Source organism: Nanorana parkeri, unplaced genomic scaffold, assembly GCF_000935625.1.
Source record: "Nanorana parkeri isolate BGI_ZX_2015 unplaced genomic scaffold, ASM93562v1 scaffold756, whole genome shotgun sequence".
Lineage (NCBI taxonomy): Eukaryota > Metazoa > Chordata > Amphibia > Anura > Dicroglossidae > Nanorana > Nanorana parkeri.
The window spans coordinates 477,193-494,306 of record NW_017307024.1 but is presented as its reverse complement, the minus strand read 5'-3'; the positions used below and the strand labels follow the sequence as shown (position 1 = coordinate 494,306).

The 17,114-nt window shown below is 40.1% G+C and overlaps 1 protein-coding gene across 1 annotated transcript in view; it reads right to left on the bottom strand.

Annotated features, from left to right (window-relative positions):
- Positions 1 to 17,114, bottom strand: part of IKZF3 (IKAROS family zinc finger 3) — a 31,688-nt gene that overhangs the window by 7,694 nt on the left and 6,880 nt on the right. Inside the window, exons 6-9 of the mRNA XM_018564484.1 lie at positions 16,104 to 16,349; positions 11,403 to 11,570; positions 8,632 to 8,742; positions 5,423 to 5,539 (exon numbers count right to left, since the gene is read on the bottom strand). Of these exons, the coding sequence (XP_018419986.1) occupies positions 5,423 to 5,539; positions 8,632 to 8,742; positions 11,403 to 11,570; positions 16,104 to 16,349 (642 nt within the window). The remainder of the gene's footprint in view (positions 1 to 5,422; positions 5,540 to 8,631; positions 8,743 to 11,402; positions 11,571 to 16,103; positions 16,350 to 17,114) is intronic.

Here is a 17,114-nt window from a genome sequence, read left to right as displayed (position 1 = left end):
CCACAAGCATGGCTGGTGACTAGTACTTTTTCCTCTGCCAGTGTGTTTTTGGGCACAGCTCCTTGAGTTAATTTCCTCTTTAACTAGGATGCAGATCAGGAAAATCAGACATCTTTATCTGCATAGTTGGTTTAGGCCAGTGATTTAAAGTAGAGGTGCACCAACATGGAAATGTTACTATAACCACAATTATGAATGAACAGGAGGTGATGTAGATCACTTCCTATTCTTTCATAATCAATTATGTACAAACACTCAGCGATCACTGATTGCTGAGTGTTTGCACTAGCTCTCTATCCTGACAGCTGTCACAGGAGTCAGAGCGAGCGATGTAGGGAGGAGAGCTCAGCCTCCTGTGACAGCGCTGGGTGTCTCCGCCCACACCGCTCTGCCGGACTGTGACAGGAGGCTGAGCAGTGTGGGAGGAGAGACGCCGCCCGCTCACAGTACTCCCCTCCCGCAGCATTCGGCCGCCTGTGGCACTTTCTCTCCTCCCCGCTGGGACACAGAGCAGCGCCTGCGGGGAGGAAAGAAAGCAGGGATGTGTAGCTGCATTGGCAGAAAAATTGCACTTTCAGCATTTAGCCAAAAGTGCCATTTTCACACGTTATGTTTCGGCGGGCGATATATCTGTGCATCCCTAATTTAAAGGACTGAAGCCAGAGGGTCAGCATGCCAGACTGGCAATAAACATTTGCAGAATCAGAAATCAGTAATGGCAGCCTCCATCAAAAATGGTTTCACTCAACTGTCTGTAGTCCTGTCTATAATTTTACAATAAAAAGCACCCTACCATTAAAATGCTGTTGTATTTAAACACAGAACGCCAGGTAACTGGGAAAACATAATTTCATCCAGTTATGACATGACCAATCAGAAAAGGGAACAGGTGACCAAGGAAATTGACGTGCAACTGTACCTAATTTTCATATCACTCAGCTGTAGATCCTCAAATCATCTCTGAAGTGCTTCTGACACTGTCCTTTCTTCTGGAGGGTGGCTACTTTTGTTTCATATGTTCTCTGTGTGAGTTGAAAGTAGCCACCGCTCCAAACTCACACTCCCATAATAGACTATAACTTCAATACAAATTAGTAAACTAAACATGAGATTGTAGTCCATCCCAAGAGCGAGCCTAGAGCGTTGGCTACTTTACAACACACATAGATACCATAAGGAACTATAGGAGCCACTCTCCAGAAGGAAGGACAGCGTCAGTATGAATTTAGTGATGATTAGAGAATCTACAGCCGAGTGATACACAGATAATCTACATTTTTGTTAATATTTAAGGTACTTTTAAAATGTAGCTCCTGAGTTTAGTGTCACTTTCAGCATTTTTTTTTTCTTACCAGTGATTTGTCAAATTAATAGTAGCCTTACCATGGTTTGGTAGATGATGGTAGAGGGTTAACTGTACAGACAGTGGATGCTTACAGCTGTAAGAGCCGAAAGTATTGATTTTTGCCTGACATTCTGCTTTAAGAAACTCATCTTGCTCTCAAGACTGATGCCTTCAATTCCCCTTTAAGATGCTCATATTGCCATACCTTATCTACAAATGCTGTAATGAGCGAAATGCTTTCCTAAGAAAAACATGAGGGCTGATATTGCTAAGCTTCCTTTTTTCTGTTAACTGCCAGACCCGATTCTTCTCCTTTTTGCTCGGAAAGGTGTATATATCAGAGCACATATTGTTAAGCCTCACTGACAATCACATAGATTATTCCATCAGCATTGTGCAGTGGGAGGATGTCAGTATCAGATTGATTTAAATAAAGAGGCATTTTCTTCACAGAAACAAAATTAAGATTTCACTGGGGAACTGTGTACAGGTACAGAGATTCAGGCAATGCTCCCTTGAAAATATATACAATTAAGCCACTCCAAAAAGGGTAAATGGTCTGTGCCTGCTGAACCACATGGTGTCTTCTGAGCAGATGGCAACAGCCAACTTTTTTCCTAGGGCTAAAGGGACATTATAGAGTATCAGCATGAGCTGCTGGTGTAAAACACCACAGATACTGGTCAGGTCCAGCAGGAAAAAAGTTATTGTCAGTGTTTTGCTTAAAGCAGAATTCTGGCCGTATATTCTTGCACAAAAAGCCCCCCTTGAGGCCTCCCTACCCACTGTCTTCTTACTAAAAACGCCATATACTTAACTTTTTTAATATAGCCTTCTAGCTGGTCCAGTGATGTCACAGATCCTTCCTCTTTTTCCACAGATGGAGGGGGTCTTTACTATTAGGCTCTGGGAGTACTGTGAGCCCAGGCTGAGCAATGACACTTGTGGTATTCAAAGTCTGGGCACGCAGGTGATAGGCTGAACTATGATGGCTGCCTTTCAACCTGGAAGAGGACCAGAGGAAGAAGCTGGGGACAGTGCTGGAGCGTGATGAGGTTAATTAGTGCGTATCTACATATTTAAAGGAAGAATGAAGAAGCCAGGTTATTCCAAGAAATTTAATACTTTCGTTCTACCTCAGGGAAGGCTGTTTTGCATTAAAAATCCAGTTTATACAATATTTTTGTACAGGCCAGCCATGTAAAACTGTAAGATATCTTGAAATATTTTCTGTTGTGAAGAGGAAACTGGAACCTGTCATCAAGCATGCACATATCAGATGTCTCAACACCTGATATATACATTCCTGTTCCACCAAGCAGAACAAAAAAGGTGGCAATGACAAACGTGGAGGCAAATATAGAAAAGAAAACTATACCCCATGCAATTCATTTTACGTTATACATGAAACCTTTCATTTAAAAACAATAAACAAAAAACGGAATAAAAATTCAAGGAGGAAAGGGTAAGGAAGATAATGTAACATTTATAATAAATTACAATCTGTTGTCAGCTGAAAGAAACAAAAGATTAGTGTGTTGAAAAAACACAATAGATCAATGTAATAACACTCTTCCTATACAGTGCAAGCAATGCATGGCAGAAGATGTTGTTCCATACCTCATATAGAGTACATTTACAGTCTATTTATAAAAAGTCAGGTTTATGTGGGAAATTCTGGTTTTGACTGTTGCTTATTTACCAAGAAAGATCTATGCTGCAGATTAATGTTTCCAATTAATAAGTACATCCCATCAGGAGCTTTGATGCAAATTTTGCTAAAACATTTTACTACCAAAATTTGGCATAATAAATTGAATTATAAGGAGAAACGGGGCCTGTTATTACCTATCTTGCCCAGATGTGGACTCTATGTTCTCTCTGAGACTAATTTCACTTTGCTATGGAGGCCCAGAATTGGGGCATAAACTCTGCCCACCCGCAGCAGGCCCCGCTACCTGCCACCCTGCATGTTCTATAACCAAGTACATGTACAGTCTTGTGGCACAAAATAAAATGCCCCAAATGTTACTTTCTCTATATCAGGAATGAAACCTATCTCAGACAACATCCTGTTTCGTTGGGCACAACATGGTAGCCATGACAACATAGTAACCATGAACTTTTGATCTGACACTAAATTCTTCTCTACACACTTCCATTTGATTGATTAGAGCTGCTCTCACATTACTCTGAGAGGATTTACAATATTACAGCATCTCAAACCTAGACAAACGACACACGTACACACCCTGATATTAACTGGATTTTTTAAAACAGTTTTTTTATATGTAACTGAGAAAAATGAGTGCAAATGGTTTGGTAAATCTTTCCATTTCAGAATTCAAGCTTGACTAAGCTTACAATTTTCTTCTTGCCAACCAAAACAAACAGACCCAATTTTCTCTGCATGATAACACCTCTATACCACTGGAAAGAGGTTGTGAAACCCAGGCATCCATCAGCAACAAGGGGAAATCCCCGGGAGAGACAGAGTTAGTAGTAAATGAGATTTAAAGCTACACTGTAAATGTAAACGTTAGAAAGTGAAAAGCTTATATTTAATAAGGCAAACAGCAAGGAACAAAGCACAGTAACCCTTAGCAACTAACCAACTTGTACTCTTCTGACTGATATAGTCACAAGTGATCTTCTCATCGGTGCATCTATTTTCAATGTAAGGCAATCTATGGATACTTTAACTTAGGACAGCCAACCCAGTCTCATCATACGATAGGTTAAAGGGAACCCATTAGGGTAGAAATATATGAAAGCTGAAAATACTAAGCTACATGTGAAGGTTTTGGCTACAGTACAACAATTTCATTTTTGGTCATGCATTGGCCAACCATTGACTGTCTTATACTGTATACACAGTTCCATTTGAGTAGCACTGAAGCTCCTAGGCCCTGCATAGCTCAAAGTACTAATGAGACCATACATTATATCCCAACACTATCCTCTCACCTTCAGGCAGATGTAACCTGGTTGTTCTCTGACCGTACCTAAAATTGTATGGTGCACAGGACGTCTCACATTTAACTCCATATAATGGCACATGCTGAGCAATTGGATAGAGTTAAAAACAGAAAAAATTCTGCTTGTTCATTCAAACCTATGTGATGCAGTAGTCATCATCTTTGACAATATTGTTTCATTCGATCACATTCTGTATAGCACATTGGTTTCTTAACAAGCAGGACACTACTATTATTATATTAATACATATAAAACAATATTTGAGATAAATAATATATTTTTTCCGACCACTGCATCACTTCATGACTCAGAAGTGAAATAGGATGGATTCCTTCAAAGGATGGAACGATGGTGAACAGTGGGGGCACAAGCATCCAACTCAACTGGCAGTCTCAAATGCCAAAGATGCTACTGGAAGCTGCAGCTCTAGAATAGAGGGGAGGTAGAAAACAAGGGCCACCGGAGAGGTGAGCAAAAGAGGTCTTCTTTTTGCAGGACTTTAATCTTAATTTAGTTTTTTCCAAAGGCACGGTTATCCTTTAACTACCAAACAAATATTTGTATAAATCTTGTTACAAAGGAAAACCCAATTCTTCTGGGAACAATAGCTGGTCGTTCATATTGTCAGTGGAACATATAAATAGCATGTTACCAAATCATACATTTTAAAGTACGATCATAGGTTATCTGTAGATACCTTCATGTAGCCTGCTGTCAGATAAACCTACATTTATATTTAATGTTCATCTGAATAAAATCCTCTGAGAATTATTAATGCCCATGTACGATACCTTAAATTTTATTCCTGTCTTAGTGACAACATTAGAACCAGAACAGGAAGTGAAGACAAATCTCCAAGGTACAGACACAGACAAAAATGAAAACACTCTTTCTCAGTAGAAAGGGGAAAGTTGGATCCCTAATCAGCTTTTTATTGACTCCTGTATCCTCTTTGTCGCTTCAACAGGAAAATCTCCCTTATAAGGCAAGGCCTCTGACAACAATAAAACCTAACAGAAATTTTAGACCTTTCCCTTTGTATACAAAACAAATAAAAAGTTTTGGTTGGCATTAACTCTGAATAATCATATCTCTTACCAGTAAACTTTTGAGGCATGGAGCTCTTTCTCTTTGCCACATTGCTGGCTAAACGGTCCAGGACCATTGCCCGTTCACTCCCTATCTCTGGCTTCATGTGTTTGGGCTCCTCTACAGCTGTGATATGGAAAGAGAGAAAATAAAGAACATAAAAAAACATTCAAATGTCCTTAACGTTGTGAGAAAATAAAAACCTGGCACTAAATATCAAGTATTTTTTTTTCTCACTGCTTCATTGTAAGGGAACTTGTGGTCAACATAAAGCAGCAAAGACAGATAAAACCTTCTACTTTTAAACAAAGAGACAGAATATACTGCTTGTGCAAACATCGCTATCTGCACGATCTAGAGGAAGTGACATGAAGACAGAAGGATTTGTAGGAAGAATAGACTAAAATTATTGTAAACAGAAACATGAATCTTCTTTGCAGACAGAATGGCTTACATAACCCTGATATCATTGAAAGGCTAATAACAAAAGCAACAGTGGCAAATAGCATAGTAAGCAACAAATCAGCAAAAACTAACCAAGAATGAGGATAGCATCTGTAAGTTGTAATGCCTGCCATTCTATATCAGTAGAACCATCTGTTTTATTTCTAACTGATGTTTGCCAAATACAACACTCTTGTTGTGCGCTATTATATGCAAGAATGCACATCTGAACTCATTGATGGTTAAATTACATTGCGGGCCATCAGTAGTAGGAGAACTGGTGGGACTAAAGCAGGGACAACCTGACCATCTTCAGAGCAGAAAATCTAAAACTTGCTCTAGAACACCCCATTAACTTCAGAGGTGGGCTCTGCCAACCTAGCATGTTTATGTGAAGGGAAAGGAAAAGGGATGGAGCAAAACAGTACAGGACATGGGACACCAATGGTGATGTGCTCTGCATTAACAGAGACTACATGTTCTATTCCTTAGCATAGTTAGTTAGTCAGTCAGGCAGAAAAAAGACACAAGTCCATCGAGTTCAACCGATAGAGAGCTCATGTAAAAGGAGGCAGGGAAATTATGATACCAGGAAAACTCCATCTAAATACCTTGAGGGTACCTTGTAGGCCCAAAGCCCTCTTACCTCTGCTCACTGAAACCACTGGGACTAACAGTCAGGTTCTGGTCTGTCTCAGGAGGGCAAACAATGGTTCCTGTATGGCCAAAGTCTGTGAACACTGTTTGCGTGCTTTATTCCTAACTGTAGCAATATTGTAGCAATATTCATGCTAGAATATATTTTATCTGATGTTTATGAAAAGCTTAAAGGAGTGTCCTTTGATTTACACATCATGTCAGTTCCAGCAACCTCACAAATCAAAAAAGTGTATTTCATTTCTTTTAATGAAAATTCTGCCTTTTTAACCCCCAATAGCCCTTATTTGACTGTGAATAGTCCTAATTATCTGTCCTAATTTAAGCATTTATATTTAACTCTTTCTATTTGAATTTTTTTGATTGTGCAAGTGCATTTGACCTGCAGTTAACCTCCTTCTGACCTGCATTTCACCTTTTGTAATGGTTTTTGCTTTCCCGTAGATTTGTAAGGAAGTGCAAAACCCATGTGATGCATACAAAAGCCAACTGTGTTATTTTCTATCTCTGATAAAATTAGACAAGTAATCTGACTACATCAACTGATGCTTTTAAAAAGAAATCCAAACTGGACTTGCTCAACAAAGCATACAGTCATGTGTTGGGGTGCTATAACCCATAATAAGCAATGGGGATTTACGGATAGCAGAAATATTAAATCTGAGTGCACACTTTGGGCTATTCCACTGTCCACATCATCACTATTATCTGCATTGCCTTCTTATAGAAGCTGAGATGTGTCCACTGTATAAAGCTAGAGCTAGGTGCACATACACACCACTTAAAAGAAGAAACGTGTCATTGCTGACTGAGGAAACATCAAACAATGTCTAGTGGTCGCTGCTTCCATCATTGACGCCATCAAGCAGGCTACAATAGCCGCCACTGTGATCGCAATGCACAGGCCATCTGCAAGCTGTCTTCTCTGAAGATACTGTGCATTTTGTCAGTATTTCCACTGAATTGGTTTGAGGTTTTGTATTCTCTCTCAATAGAGGGTGAGTACTCGGGTATCCTCGCTGTCTAATGGCAGGCATTGCTTCCTGTCCCTTCACATTTGTGGTCAGTGGAGGAAGGAGAGTGGAGCAAAGAGGGAGGAAGCCAGCAATGCACAAGACAAGAGTTGAGCGTGCAAGATGGTTATCAGAGGCTGAGTCAAGTCTTCTAGCAATTTTACATAAAGTATGCCAAACTGTACTGTTTTCGAGACATGCTGTACCTGCAGAAAAGTACTATCTATCGTATGATCTCTGAATAACATTGGCTGTAATATAATGAAGTGTGAAAACTGTTTTGCTTTCATCTAAGGTGCCATAAAACCAAAGCTAATATTTTTTTTTTTAACTGACAACTGTTATATTTTGTTTATATCAGCTCCTACCTTAAAGTGAGCCTATCACAAACCTGTAAAATCACTAACTAAGAATGTGATAAAATGCAGAAACAGAGGCTACCTTCAATTAGAATCTCATATCAATCCCATCGACGGATCTAGAGACACATGCAACTAAAATTCTGAGTAAATCTCAACTTTTCCTGTAAAAGCAGTGCTATACCCTACGTCTTCCAATCTAAAATCAAAACAGGAAATCTAGAGTATGGAAACAGAAATCTCAACTTTTCCTGGGAAAGCTGTGCTAGAAACATAGGTAAAATCCCATCAGAAAATCTAAAGATTAATAAAATGCAAATCGCAACTTTTCTTGTGAAAGCTAAGCTTGACTTTACCCCTTCTGACCTATAACCTGTTTAGAAGATCTAAAGACCCTTTCCCATCTACCATGTTTCATGGTGAAATCATGTTTAAGGTTGCTAACTGTACATGTTCTATATGCTTGTACTAAAAAAACTAACTTTTATGATTTAATGTAAGGATCTTAGAGGTGTTTTGTGGAAGACCTTGAGAGTACAAAGAAGCCCAAAACAACTTGTAGTGTTTCAGTGAACTGTTACTAACCCATGCATATACATATTTATTCTGTCTGGACACTGAAATAAAGTGATGCATCATTAAGTAAAGGTTAATGTAAGAAAGGCATTAGGTGGAAAGGTTCCCTGAAGAGGCATCCTCTCAGGGACCAAAGCTGCCATGTTAGTGAGGTAAGCAATAAACCCACCAGACTCATTAATATTTTGAAGATAAACACGACATCGCTCCTTATGTTCCTCCAGAGAGCTGCGCTGCTTGTAGCTACGTCCACAGAATTCACACTTGTATGGTTTCTCCACTGAGGGCAATAAAACAACAGCTTGTAGTCTGTATTAGAGGCACCCAACCATTCTTACCTCATAAGCCACACTCAGGTACACAACGTGGCAGTGGCTAACACAAAGTAAGACAAAACAATACTCAAAACTCTTGCATAGAAATAAACCGGTGATAAGAGAAACATGGAGGCTTCCTAATGCTGATCCTTCCTTCAAAAGATGATAGCTGCCCGGCCATCACAATTACCTTTTTTGCTATATTAAGGAATTGGTCCTGAAAAAGTACGCAGGTAATGACCTTGGGCTTTATTCTGACCTTCAGTATATGTATACTGATTCCAGGTCACTGACTTAGAGCTAACATTCAGACACCCCCACCCCACCCTAATAGCTAAGATCGTTAAAAAAAAACTAAATGGCCGAAATACTTATTAACATCTAAATGGCAGAAATACTTATCTAGATCCCTGCTCACATTATGCTCTAGCTCTTGAGACTATCTTCTTTCCTGCAGAAGAGGAGGGTCCCTTTTTTGTGTGTGATCACAGCATATTTCTCATTGGCAGTCCAACAGCAGGGTCCTCAAAAGACAACAAAGCAAACATAAAAAGGGGACCAGTCTACCTCAACGCTGAAGCCTCCAGTCATGACTTGTGGAAGCGGTGCCAACTTAGAGGAGTTAAGTAAAGCATCCAAAGGTGTTTATTTCAAAACGACTTGCCAGATGCATGTGAGGGGGTGAGACGGATGGGAGGTAAAACTGGAATGCCCTGAGATTGGCTTTAAAATAAAAAAAAGCCAGTGGGTCAGAATAACAGCCGGAAATCTAGCATTCCAGAAGATCAGCATGGGCAGCCTCCTAATTTCTCTCATCACATTTTTGTTTTTTAAACAACCATGTTAAAGAGTCAGCATACCCCCACCCCTGACTCAACCATGGGCACCATGCATCGTCTGTGCTTCTGTGGACTTTAGCACAGAAATATATTAACCGGGGAGGATTATTTCTTTTTTGGCAAGAGGATTAGCCTAATTCTCCCCATTAGAAACATATATATAACATAGCAAATGTGAGCCGTTACATAATGACTGGAGTAAGTGGGCAGGTTGGGAACATAAACTGTCTGCAAAACATAAGAAGCCCACCAGTGTGTGATTCAGTCTGCCAGTAGCTACCAAACCTGTAATGTCATATACACTATGGGTAGACTGACCCTTTAAATATTTAATGAAATTATACCAAATATGCAAACTCTACTTGCATGTATGACTAAAAGATGTATGAGATACAACAGATAGACACGCAGAGAGGTACTCAGTACCTAATAAGAGACTGCCAAAAATAACATCAAAAGGTTTCTAAGCCACTAGAATCACTGACCTAAATTTTATCGAACAGCTCACAGCAATGTGCCCAGTGTGGTTACATGTAAACTGGAGCAACATACTGGCTCAGTGGCTAGCCCTACCTCCTTGCAAGTCTTGGGGCCTGGATTTGATGCCCGCCCCCAAGATCCATCTGCATGGTGTGTGTATATTTTTGGTTTGTGTGGTTTTTCATTCAGGTGCACAGGTTTCCTTCAATGATTCTTTGCATGCTCACCACAATTGTCAGCCCTGTGCTGCTGACATCCCGTAGGCTAAATCAACGACTATGCCCGACTTAAGCCTGGACAGGCTAAATTGTATTTTATAACTCCTATGACTCAGGCCTTTGCTAACAGGCCAACAATGTAAATTGGCCAGGACAACTGACTGCATGTTCATTTGGTGGAAGAGACTGATATGAAATGGTTTCGTATATGTGCCGCAAATATGTTTGTGCAATATAAATAAATAATATCTTTACTATATGCTTATATCCTGTACACAAAGTATTAGTCAATCCTTGTGAAACCACAAGGACTTTATACATAGAAAAGTTCAGTTAGCTGACATCTATTGAGAAAAAACAATGCTCAGAGAAATATGTAGGTTGCCATTGCTGATGTCCTTCTGAAAATGCTAGTTGCCTGACTAATTTTCTTTATTAGTTTCTGAGATACTGACCAAGAAGGCAAATTGGGAGTTTCAAAGAGCAAGTAAGCAGATCAGACGTTTTGACATCTGTCACACCCACCCTGCTGCATATATCAATGGCAGGCTACATGTTTCCTTCAGCACAGACTTCCTTAAAAATGTTTCTATTGGTAAACTGACATGGTATAAGTTACGTGCACCATATCTACATGCTAATAAAGACATTTTAAGTGTGTTAGTGACAATTAACTGAACTCTTACAACGCTTAATGAACAACTTCACCAAAACTAGTTCAGTTGTGCATAGTTGCTGGCAGCTCAAGCACATGCTGGTTCCTTACACCTCTTGGGTACTCCAGTGTTAAGAATCGTCCACTAGAACTTCCAGTTCCGCCACTTCTGGCAGCTTATCACAAAACGAAGTAATGGAATAATCCTCCCCCAAAGGGTTCCTCATAATGAAGGATACGCAAATAACTGTATAGTCCGCTACAAGCAATGTCTTTATTATGGTTTTATGCGAAGGGTCGAGGCACAAACTGTTTTACAGGAGTACCCAAGAGAAATAGGAGTTTGGCAGGTGATTGAACTCACCAGAACAATTTGGAAGGAGTTGACCTTTAAATGTAGTGAGTGTGAGGAAATTTGAAGGTATGCTCACCAGAGTGTGTGCGGAGGTGCCCGGACAGGGCATCTCTCCTTTGGCAGGCGTAGCTGCACATATGGCATTTGAAAGGTTTCTCTCCAGTATGCAGCTTGCCGTGTCTGAGTAAATTCCCTTTCTGGGTAAATGATGCTCCACACTGATTGCACTGGAAAGGACGTTCCCCTGTAACAGGCAAGCACGGGCCTATAAGAGCAAACTCCATTCAGCATGTAAAGAAATAATTTGTGAACCACTACAACTATTCAGGAAGTACCATAACTTAATTCAAGCCTTAAATAGTGCAGCCAGATTTAGCATTTTTCTAAAAGAGCCCCTGGGCAGGGCCACAGTCACTTTACAAAATTCTTTGCTTTGCAACCTTCCTACTACAAAGATTACAACTAGAATCTCTGGGAGATATGAACCCTGTGGATATCTCAGATTGCACAGCCCATGCTTCACATCTTGTTCTGTTAAATACCTGGGTAAACTTCAAATTCTGATCCTACGTTTCTAAACACGTCAACAAGAAGTCAATCTCTTCCCACACAATGCCTTTACTACACTGTCTCATTTATTCATCATACTCAAATTTACTGTATTTCTGTGTCCAGACATGAGAGTCAGGCAGCAAACCCTTCCAATGTTTTATTAAATGTACACTGATCAGAACATTTGCTGTATGTATCAGTATTTTAACAGTTCTTAGAGAATAGGCTCTTGAGATCAAGGTACCTTTTCTGGTTTATGTTTCTTGAAGTACACTCAATGTGAGAGAATTATAAAGGTTGCCATTGTTGACCCATTTCTGAAAATGCTGGTAACCTGGTTGTCATGCTGACCTTCATTTTCAGTTTCAATACTTTCAAGAGTCACCAACTTAAAAATGTGTAGATAAAAGCACAGAAACATTGAGGGGGGAATTTATCATAGCAATTACGAGTATTTGAACTTGCACGGAATATATTTGACACACTTTGCGCCAGATTTATGTTGCTAGTGTAATGTTGGTCATAAATTAGATCAAATAGACTCCAGGAAGGAAGACTCATAACTCCGGGCAAAAAGCTTAACTGTCGCTGAAGAAGTGGTCATGGGGACTTCTTAAATTGCAATTCTTTTGTTAGGTGATGCTCCAGTTTCGGACAGCCGCAGAACAAGTGCAGATGAAAACAGGCGCAAAACACGTGCAATTGGAAAATAGTGCAAGCTCAGTTTAAATAAGGCGTACATTATAAAAGACAGATTTGTACATAAAAAAATGAACTAAGAGGCTAAAACTGTCGCAATTGCTTTTGATGAATTCCCCCCTAAGTATTTTAAATGCTCACTTGTAGTGTCTTTCCTTTCCATATATGATCTTCTATTTACATGCAATGTGTCTTTGAACTTGATAGGCTTGTAAAAGTAAAAATTCATGACTAAGGGGTCTATTCACGAAGCAGCCGAAGGATCTAGCAGTAGCTTCGGCCGATCCTTCGGCTAGCTTCGCCCCCAGGAACCCTTTGGTTCGGTAGAACCGAAGGGCTGCTGTACAGGCTATTCACAATATGCCTCGGCCACGCTGAAAGCCGAAGCTGGCAGAGCGGCAGGCCATTGGTCGGCCGACAGCATGCTTCTGACAGCTGGGCGGAGCCAGCCGTGATCTTACGGCTGGCTCCGGCCGTTTGCAGAGAGATCAGCGTCCCTGGTTACCAGCTAACCAGGGACACTGATCTCCAGACAGCAAACTCTCCCGGGTGCTCCGGGAGTCTTCCGCTCCCGGCTGCCCAGGAGAGAAACACTGCTTTTTCTTTATTCTGACACAGAGCCGTGTCAGAATAAAGAAAAAAAAGAAAAATCAGTGTTTCTCTCCTGGGCGGCCGGGAGCGGGAGACTCCCAGAGCACCCAGGAGAGGTTTTTTTTAAACTTTTTTTTTTACGGCAGCAGAACCGCCGGACAATAGAAAACTGTTGGACGGAGCTAGCTGTCATTGCTAGCTCCGCACAATCGTTTTCCATTTCTTTTTTTATACTGTTTTAACTATTTTTCTGTTCTGCTCGGTCCCTCTGAGGGACTGAGCAGAACAGCCGAGCGGAATGCCACTCAGCGGCATTCGGCTATTCACTCACTGCTGTTCGGCATCTATAGGAATAGACCGAACAGCAGCGAGTAGCCTGCCGGAGGTTCGGCTTAGCCGATCCAGATGTTGGATCGGCTAGCATGTTCGGCCGACCCAAAGCCACCCGATGTATTGCTGATTTCAGCATCCCTCTGATCCTGGTTCCTCTGATCCCGGATTTATTTTATTACTAAGGGCTTGACTTCCCCAACTCTGGGTTGAAGTCCAAGTTCTGGGATCTAAACCACATCTGCCTACAACCCCCTGTTCAGGGAGAATGCATCAGTGGCCAAAAACGGCTTCATCTTTAGGGCACAGAAAAGGGTTTTCCGACTAACAAGGATAAAAACAGGTTCACAGGCTTCTTTTACTTTCAGAAGTTTAAAGCTGAGCTGCAAATATAAAATAAATAATTATAACTGAATTCATTACTAAATCATTAAATGTATTTGTTAATGCAACTAGGGTAAAGACAGGAATATAACCTGTAAAAACATTGGTATCAGCCTCCATAGCCAGACAAGGAGAGGGAGGAGCAAAACTGGGAGCCAATCAGGTGTGCTGAATACAAATGTGATGATAAGGAACATGCTGAAAGGAGGAGAGAACCAAGAGATGACTTCATCCGGCCCCTGTTGCTCCTTTACAGACCAATCAACAGGATGGCTGTGGAGGAGCCTACTGTACCACCTCCACAGTCTATAACTGAGAAAGTAGTGTCATCTGCCTGGCTCTGCTATATGGCAGTGTAAATTTCAGAAATGGATGGATAGAAATACAACTCCTTTGGCTTATATTACAGGCCCCTTTATTGGCTTATATTACAGGTCCTTTAATGTATTTCCTGTGAGCATTTAGCTGTTTGTTTAAGATTTAATTGGCTGACTTGTTCAGTTTAGTTTTATAACAAAAATACCTATCCATTCAAAGTATGATTTTCCTAAACTTCTAAAATTTTTCAAAACCAAATAAATCCAATGTCCCAAAAAAATAAAGTGCCTCCCCTGTCTATGAAGAGCTTGAGAATAAATTGCAGGCAGCCTATTGTATGGAATATGGCAGCCACTACCTTAGATTTACTGCACTGAGAATTCATGTTTAGTGACATAGCTCTAATTGGTGTGCAGTGTTTCTTATTATAACACTGAGACTGATCATGGGTTTAGAGTAAAAGAAAAGCTCCTACTACCTAATTTTAACAGAGATAACTCATTTGTATATGGGATCTTCCAACCCAAAGAGCTAAAGCTCTGTACCAACATCCCAGTATTACCATATATAGTTTTAGGGACAAAAAACAATCATATAAAAAAGTACAAAAAGGTACAGTAAACTCCACATTATCCGGCATTCAAGCAACCGTAACTCTCATGCAAATGGAAAAAAAAAAATTGAGGATATACAGGTGAAACTCGAATAATTAGAATATCATGCAAAAGTAATTGCAGTAAGTGCTTGTACTTTTCAGAGGTCTGATATTGTTCTATGTACAATCCTTGTTTTATTGATTGCATGTAATAATCTACTTTTTTGAGGTTGTGGATTTGGGGTTCTTGGGGTTTTCATGAGCTGTAAGCCATAATCATCACAATTATGACAGATCACAGCTTGAATTATCTTGCTTTGCATTTAATGAGTCTATCTCATATATTAGTTTCACCTTTTAAGTTGCATTAGTGAAATAAATGAACTTTGCACGATATTCTAATTATTCGAGTTTCACCTGTATGTCCTCGATTTTTTTTGCTGTTGCTTCACAAAAATGTGGAGACTAAAAAATGTTGTTAGCAATTAAATTTATTTGCAAATGAAATTCTTCGTTTACATTTTGCTGCCAGCCAGCGGCTAGAGTCCACGGTCGGCAGCACAATTTAAACAATGGGTTTCAATAGCCAGACTGCTGTGGGATATTTCAAATTGCAATAGCCAAAAGCCCGCCCACCAAGCAGAGGAGCGGACATTCCTATGCTCATCAGCACTGTCTAGTGGTGGTATGGCACCAAGTTTCTTGCTGAACAGAATTCCAAATGTTTTGTCAGTTAAAACAGTACACATTAAATATGTATTTCAACTTTGTATTTAGCTGTTTTCCTGACGTTCTGCATGAAAAAAAAACCCCCAGGAATTATATCTAAAACGGATAATAGAGGTTGAGTTTAATGTGCTGCTGCTGTCCCTTAGAGCATAGAGCACTCCTAAAACGTGGACTTAAGTGCACTGGTGCCGTTAGCTCAATGCTTCAGTCTGCTGCCTACCTTCAATCCTTGCCACAATTTGCAGCGACTAATTTCATTCAGAAAATAGCTAAGACTAGAATGACACAGTGCACAGAACTGGAGCACTGAGTTAATGTTACAGCTGAGCTCAGGTCTCAGTATTAAGGGAGATGTATGTTGGAAAGGACAGCATTTGAATATATGTAATTCATAAATAAGGTTTACCTCCCATGGTCCTTATCAGATATAATTCTCGGAGCTGTTCTTTTAAAATACATGACTTACTGTCTTAGCATTTTTGTGCCAAGCATGTGACTAGAAAGTTTTAAGAGGCACACAGTAACCTGGGGTGCAGAACAAATTAAAATAATGTCAAATGAGCAAGGACAAATTCCTACCTGTATGGCTTCTCTTGTGCACCAGTAAAACGTTGAGGCTGTTGCAGGCCAATCCACAAATATCACAGTATAGTTTGCCTAGACCAGGCCTGTTGAGGTCATATGAGGAGCTGTGTCTTTCCAGCTGGATGTTTTTATAAGGTGCACAATCTGAACCATATCCATAGCTTAGGTCAATGCCTTCTGGGAACTCAGGAGGTGCTTGTGCTAATTCCATAGATTCATTTTTCACCTTTATCAGGTCCACTGACAATAGAAAGCAGAATCAATAAGCAAATGTAATTTTTGTCATACGTACACATTAAGTGATATTGTGATATTTTTTCCAATGGGATTAAAGACATAGGGAGATATGGGCAGAGAGACAAAGAGGCATAGAAAGGTAAGGGAGTGCAAATCATTTGTTTTCAGTCCTAAGATGTCAGGTCCGTCAGGATTTTGCGCTGAGAAGCAAACAATGTAGTGAGTAGATAAGGTCATGTAATGGTTTTGAGGATAATTTATTATAAACTAATTGTTTTAGGTTAAGTGGGAAGGGTGAGGTTAGGGACATAGTTGCGCACTATTTGACACTTCTTTTTTTTTTTGCACCCACATCAAGGTGAACCACACTGGGCTCCTGGCACCAAAGCCAACCTACCAGAGAAGCAGCATGTAAAAGGTGTAAGGGATGATCTGGTGTACACAAAGACTGAATATGAACTTACAAACTATTTATTTCTGTCTATAGCTTGCTGATAGTACATATTTGATAATGTAATAGAAAGACTGAATGCTTAAACAAAATAAACATTGATTCTGGTGTGTTGAGCCACTCTTGATCTTGTTTTTAAAATGTTTCTCTGAAATCCCAGCAGTGAGATCTACACCGCATAATTCCTGACAACCTTGAATGCTCACTCTTTCTACTACTACTACATTGGTGTTCTGACTTCTCCTGTTTCCTAGTGAAAATCCAATAGGAAGAGTGAGATTCCTCATATTCCAAAATATAAATATAATAAACCAACA